Consider the following 6,766-nt stretch of genomic DNA (forward strand, 5'->3'; position numbering starts at 1 on the left):
GCCTTAGCCACTTGAGCCACAGGCGCCGAGCCTATTATTTTTTTTTAAAGACAGGGGTTTCACTCTGTCACCCAGGCTGGAGTGATGTGGCACACTCATAGCTCACTGCAGCCTTGAACTCCTGGGCACAAGCAGTCCTTCCTTCCACCTCAGTCTCCAGAGTTGCTAGGACTACAGGCATGAGTGCCTGGCTATGTTTTAAAGTAAACACTTAAACCATGATTTAGAAGTTTGGATTTTGTCTGGCTGGTTTTCATTATTTGAAGCACCTTTGAAGTACTGCCCTGGCCATCTGGTGACCGTAGTGACATTCAGCAATGAGGTATGCAGCACTTTTTCTAGGATGGTTTCATGAACTTGTCAGACATTGTATGATGACAGCTCTGATGGCCGTTCCAGAAAAAGAGTTCCAAAACTGTTTTGAAGGATGATCTAGGCACTGGCATCAGTGCATAGCTTCCCAAAGGGGAGTATCTCAAAGGAGATTCTGGTCATATTCAGCAGTGAGGTATGTAGTACTTTCTCTAGGATGAGTTCGTGAACTTAATTGTGTGGCCTGGGATGATTCCACCACTGCACTCCAGCCTAGATGAAGGAGTATGACTTTGTGTCTAAAATACATAAATAAGTAACATATTACTATCTGGCTCTTATAGGAAAAGTTTATTGACCCTTAATATAGACAATGGGAACAAAGACTGACCACATCCATATGACCTAAGAATTCAACAACTATCCACTCATTGATATTTCCAAGAAACAAATCACTTCTTAACCACTAGTAGTTAACAGCGACTTTTCTAGCAAGGAGAATTTAGTTGAAAAATCCCAGGATGCCTGTGCCACTCTGTTTTTACGTGTCATGCTATTACATTTTTTTGAAATGCTCATATTCTCCTTGTTCCCAAGCACATTCCCACTCGAGTTTCAGCCCAAGAGTTGCCTCCTTTGTGGAGCCTCCCATGGACTCCGAGACCACTCACTCTCTTCTCCTCTAGGGTAGAGTCTCTCATAGGCTGTGCTATCCTAGCACATTATAGATGGTTTCAATGCTCCCTCCTCTTGTTTGCCTCCAACAGTAAACGGTGAATTTCAGAAGCAAATATTTTATCTTTGTAGAATGAATAAATCAGCGAATAAATGAATTATTTCAAAAATAATAAAGCCAAACAAATTAATAAAGCATTTTAAAATCATCAACAGACTTTCCATCAAAAAACATATTTGATAATCAAAATGCCATTTGAACTCTGCTTTTGTCTTGGCTATTTCAGTTATAAAGCTGGTAAAATTACTAGACAAATATAAAAAAAAATCTTGTCCCTAGGATTTTATCTAAGAGGAAAAAATTGCAAAGCATAAAATAGGGTCTGTCCCATGCCTATTCCCTCGACAAGGAAGAATCACATCGATTATTATATGGTCAGTACTATCCTTCTTGTCCTTGGTCTTAAATGATGACCTATCTTTCAATGACAACCATGTGAAGGGGGGAAAATGAGAATAAAACACTGAACAACCGTGTCTGCTTGTATAAACACTGATACAGTAACAAGCATCTGGTTCCATAGCGCCCCCTTTTGACCAGAAGCATCCAGAATCTAAATGTTAAGCTGCTTTGTCTAAATTGCCTAAAGAACACTGGGCTGTGTGTGCTAATGAATATAGTTTTCTGTTCGTAACGAACCGAGTAGTACAGTAATGATACTAATATATAACACACACCATCCCTTCGGCAACACAATCATACTTAATCTGCACAACCGCCCTTGGTATAGGTACCAATAGGGCATTTTTAGATACGAGAAGATTGAAGCTCTGTGAGTTAGGTCCCTGGTATCAAAGCTCAAGACAGGGATCCTCATATAAATGATTTCTTTGAAAGTGTGTTGCTCGGTAGCACCTATAGGTGAGCAAGGGAAGCAGAATGTGGCAGGGAAGAAGCCCCACAGTTCTGTGGGTTCGGCTGAAATCTCACTTCTGCTCCATCACTTTAGCCGTGTGAGATTAGTGAACCGCACCATCACAGCGTTGCCCTGATCTGACAGAAGGGGCTGGATTTCTGTTACCCAGGTCTCAGTCACTCATTAGCCATCGGCTGGCCTCAGCAGGAGAGCACAACCTCTTAGGTTTTCCTTAACTATACAAGCCCAGATATTTGAAGCTTTATACAATTAGTTTTTTTTTCTGCACTGCCTTTGCGCCAGACGCAGAGCTAGGAGCTGGGTAGGGAAGCGCCCTGCCGGGGAGTGGAATGTGGCTCTACCTTCCTGCGCCACTAACTTGTGATCATCAATGGAGACCTGGTCCATCCAGTCTGTGGGCTGGGAGATTAATGCTTAACATTGTTTTTGTCTTTTATTCCCTAAAGGCTGATGAAACGCAGGACGTGATGCATTTTAACTACACGGCCTGGCCTGATCACGGTGTGCCCACGGCGAACGCTGCAGAGAGCATCCTGCAGTTCGTGCACATGGTCCGACAGCAAGCTACCAAGAGCAAGGGCCCCATGGTCATCCACTGCAGGTGACCCCTTGAAATGCATTTTCTGTTAAACATCATGAGTTTCGTGTATAAAGGAAATAGCCCACCATTCCACAAACCCCTGATCAATTTAATGGACAATTAAATGAATTATGATTTTTTAGATTTGTGATTAATTGAACTCTCACTATATACAGCATTTACTTATAACATGGCTATTTTATATCTATAGCCTATGATAGCCTATGAGATAGATACTTTTCTTCCCAACTGAAGAAAGTTCATGCAACTAGAACTTAGAGGAGTTAGTATTCAAATTCAGGCATGCCAGCTTGGCGCCCGTAGCACAGTGGTTACAGCGCCAGCCACATACACGGAAGTTGGCGGGTTCAAACCTTACCCAGGTCAGCTAAACAACAATGACAACAGCAACAACAACAAAAAAAAAATAGCCAGGCATTGTGGTGGGTGCCCGTAGTCCCAGCTGCTTGGGAGGCTGAGGCAAGAGAATCACTTAAGCCCAACAGTTTGAGATTGCTATGAGCCGGAACGCCATGGCATTCTACAAAGGGTGAAATAGTAAAACTCTGTCTCAAAAACAAAACAAAACAAATTCAGGCATGCCAATCTCCAAAGGCCACAGCCCCTTAAGTACTCTGTGAGATTTTCCTACTCCACCAAGGTCCTGTGTGGTTATACCAAGAACAAACACAAACCCAAATTACAAACAGCTGGTCACAGCCTAAAACCATATAATAGACATAAAAGCAAGACAAGGGAAAGAAAAATTTAAAATAGTCAGCTTATTAAGATTAGCATTTCCTATGAGTGATCTTCAGGACTGTCTCTAACTTTTGAGACTGCTAGAATGGAGAGGAGAGATGATCCATCCCGTTACAAAAAAATCAAGGTCCACACAAATTCCTTGAAGGAAGCGTTATCTTTAATCTTTTCTATCACGTGACCGAAGCTCCATCAGAGTCCATCTCTGTGATACAATATTGTTGTAAAATTTTTAAGCAACCTTAAAAGAGTAAGGAATATAAATATGCTCTGATTTTACATCAGAAGCAGAAGTAGAATGAAGATGTTAAGGGCAGCAGCGGCAGCCACGCCAACCTGGGCTGTGATCCCAGCTCTAGCACCGGGACCTGTATGAATTAGATGACTGTGGTGTGTGATGGCACATGTATGTGAGTCCGTGTGTGTGTGTTCGTGTGTGTGTGGGGGGGGAAATATGCGTATCTCCCTGAAAAGAAAAATGCTTCCTAAGCTACTAGGTTTCCCTTAGGGAGGATATTACTGCTGTCAGTCCACCTTAGGCATTCACAGGTTGAAAGCTGTGCGTTAGCAGATGGAATTATCCATTCTCAAAATACTTCTTTATATTGTGAAGCTTGAGGTCAAACTCATGGACACTTTTCAGGGCAAACAAGAGCTATACTTCTGGATATGACTTTGCAGGTGCTCACCTAGTGGCAGATTCCTTTGCCTGAGAAATCCTGGCAGGCAATAGTGGTCCAGCAAAATAAAACAAATCAGGCTCTGAACTCAAGGTTTTCAGTGCTGGGTTTTTCTAACAAATTCTGCATGTAAATTGGCTTCATTGTTCTCTTTCCCATAATTTCATCATAAATTAGAGATTAGAGCCATTGGCTCTTCTCTGTCTGGATGACTGGAAGAAAGTAAGAGCTGGCAATCCCTAGCTGGCAAATTAGGGGCTGTGTTGAGTGGAGGCTAGCCCTTGTCAGTCCACCTCCACCTGTGCTCTGAGCTCTGGGATTGGGAGGTTGGTGGAGACTGGGTCTGAATATTGAACTTGACTTTAAGGCAACTATCTCCAACATCCTGGGGGGCTGAAGCAGAACCCGCTGAAGAGCAGATGTGCTGTGAGGAAGGAATAGGATAGTGACCTGACCTTGGTGTTGAAGGTACACAAACCACTACGGCCCAAAGCTGGAGATGGAGTGTGGGCTTCTCCCTAGACTTTTGACATGGGTGAGAGGGCTTCACTCTGAGGCTGTTAAAAGATGGGGCATTGTTTATTGCATCAGCTCTCTGAGGGCAAAGGTACTCAGTTGGCATGGTTACCTTTCTCCAGAAGCAAAGAGCCCAGAAAATGGTGTGGCCAAGGCAGTGCAGACCCATATCTCAGGAAGATAGCAGTGAGTCAGAAATCACATTAGAAGAAACACCAAGCACAACAGCACACTTCAACAAGAGTTAAGTGGAAAATATTGCCAGGAGTTTAGTCTCTTTTTTCACAATTGTGCTGTCTATCCATATTTAGAACTCCTCAATTTATTTCTTACAGTGACATAGCCCTGAGTAATGTGATGTCTGAACATTTTTTTTGCAGTGCTGGCGTGGGACGGACGGGGACATTCATTGCCCTGGACAGACTCCTGCAGCACATCCGGGATCATGAGTTTGTTGACATCTTAGGGCTGGTGTCAGAAATGCGGTCCTACCGGATGTCTATGGTACAGACAGAGGTAAGAGCATAATCAATCTGTCTTATTTACTCTGTCCTGGACTGAAAAACTTACCATTATCCAACCTGATGCTTCAAGACAATTGTCTTAAAGTTTTTTGCATCTGCCTTTTGCATTTTCTTATTGTCTATGTTCAAACTGCTTTGAGGTAGAAAAGAAATAGATGCTAATCACTAGACATCCATGCAATGGACAGTGATTATACTTTTATTGACATTGTATGCCTTTTAGTAATCCCAGTGGGTCTTTGCTAGAATAAAACCTCTTGGAACTGCCTGAGAGTTAGGGGCAGGTGACAGCCATTCTGGGTAGATTGTTTCGATAGTTGGAGACTGTAGAACCAATGCAGTTTCATTTGTATTTGAAATGTTGGATTACATTTAATAAATTCATCATTAGTTTGTTTCAAAACACTTCTAAAATTTTTCTTTAGAGATTTTGGGGGTCGGGGGGTACAGGCTGGACTCAAACTCCTGGGCTGAGCCAATCCTCCTTCTCCAATCAGGAGTAGTTGGGATTACAGGTGTGTGTCACCATGGTCAGCCCAAATTATTTTTAATGATGACCATGGATTGGATTTGTGCTTTCTGTCCCTTTTATGATTTTAAAGATTCCCAGTTCCCAATCTACCAACATTGTGAGTTCCTTCATCTAAATTAATGGGTTTATTGTTGTAACAACGTGGGAGCATCCCCACAAATACCCAGCAGCGTCACATGCTCCCTCTCCCCTTCTTCCCCAAGTCTTCTTTCCCGTGAACCCTTCGGATGCATTCAGTCTGAAGTGACAGCCCAGGGTGACAACATCTCATGCTTCAGAGTAGCTGTGGGGGTGCACCAATGTGGGCGCAAAACCCCAAGTACAAGAGCTTGTTTGCAAGCCTCATCACCCACCCATACTGGAGACTTCTTAGCTTCAGGCATACAGTAATCCTTCTTCTCCAGGAGTGTGTGTAGGAGGAACACATGTGGAATAGAACGTGGCCTGACCTCTACCACGAGATTAAAAATTTGCCTGGGTCTTCCTCATGCTGTTCCTACCCAACACCACTAGATGTCAGCATAACCCCAAAGGCCTAAGTCATGGCGGCTCTTCAGCCCCTCATAGTTTCTCCTTTTTCTTCCTTTTCATTTTTCTTTCCTCCTCCCCATTTCCACCTGACCAAAGCTTGGCACAGCGGGTTCAATGTGTTTATTTTTGAGCTTTAACAGAATCATACCACTTTAGAAAAAGTAGCCTTTGGCCTTCAGTCGTCTCATAATTATTAATAATCAGGAAGCAAGTCATTTCTTTGTTTCCTCATTTTGCTGAGCCCACTTGCACCATAGTCCGGCTGCCTCCAACTACAATTTTCTGTTGTAAGGATTGGGCAGAGTGGCTCAGTCCTGATCCTAGCACTGGGAGGCCAAGGGGAGAGGATTCCTTGAGCTCAGGAGTATGAAACAAGCCTTACCAAGAGTGAGTCCTATCTCTACTCAAAATAGAAAAATTAGCCAGGCCTGGTGGCCAGCACCTGTAGGCCCAGTTATTGAGAGGCTGAGGCAGGAGGATTGCTCAAACATGGGCGTTTGAAGTGCTGTAAGCAAGGCTGACATCAAAACACTCTAGCCTGGCTCGGCGCCTGTGGCTCAAGCGGCTAAGGCGCCAGCCACGTACACCTAAGGTGGCAGGTTCGAATCCCCAGCCCGGGCCCGCCAAACAACAGTGATGGCTGCAACCAAAAAATGGCCAGGCGTTGTGGCGGGTGCCTGTAGTCCCAGCTACTTGGGAGGCTGAGGCAGGAGACT

General features: G+C 43.8%; 1 protein-coding gene across 1 annotated transcript in view; it reads left to right on the forward strand.

Moving 5' to 3' along the window:
* The window catches only part of PTPRO (protein tyrosine phosphatase, receptor type O), a 237,075-nt gene that overhangs the window by 226,268 nt on the left and 4,041 nt on the right, over positions 1-6,766 (forward strand). Inside the window, 2 exon segments of the mRNA XM_012810064.1 lie at positions 2,280-2,526; positions 4,844-4,979. Coding sequence (XP_012665518.1) covers positions 2,280-2,526; positions 4,844-4,979 — 383 coding nt within the window.

The sequence above is a fragment of the Otolemur garnettii genome, unplaced genomic scaffold (assembly GCF_000181295.1).
Source record: "Otolemur garnettii isolate 467f Iridium unplaced genomic scaffold, OtoGar3 scaffold00124, whole genome shotgun sequence".
Taxonomy (NCBI): domain Eukaryota; kingdom Metazoa; phylum Chordata; class Mammalia; order Primates; family Galagidae; genus Otolemur; species Otolemur garnettii.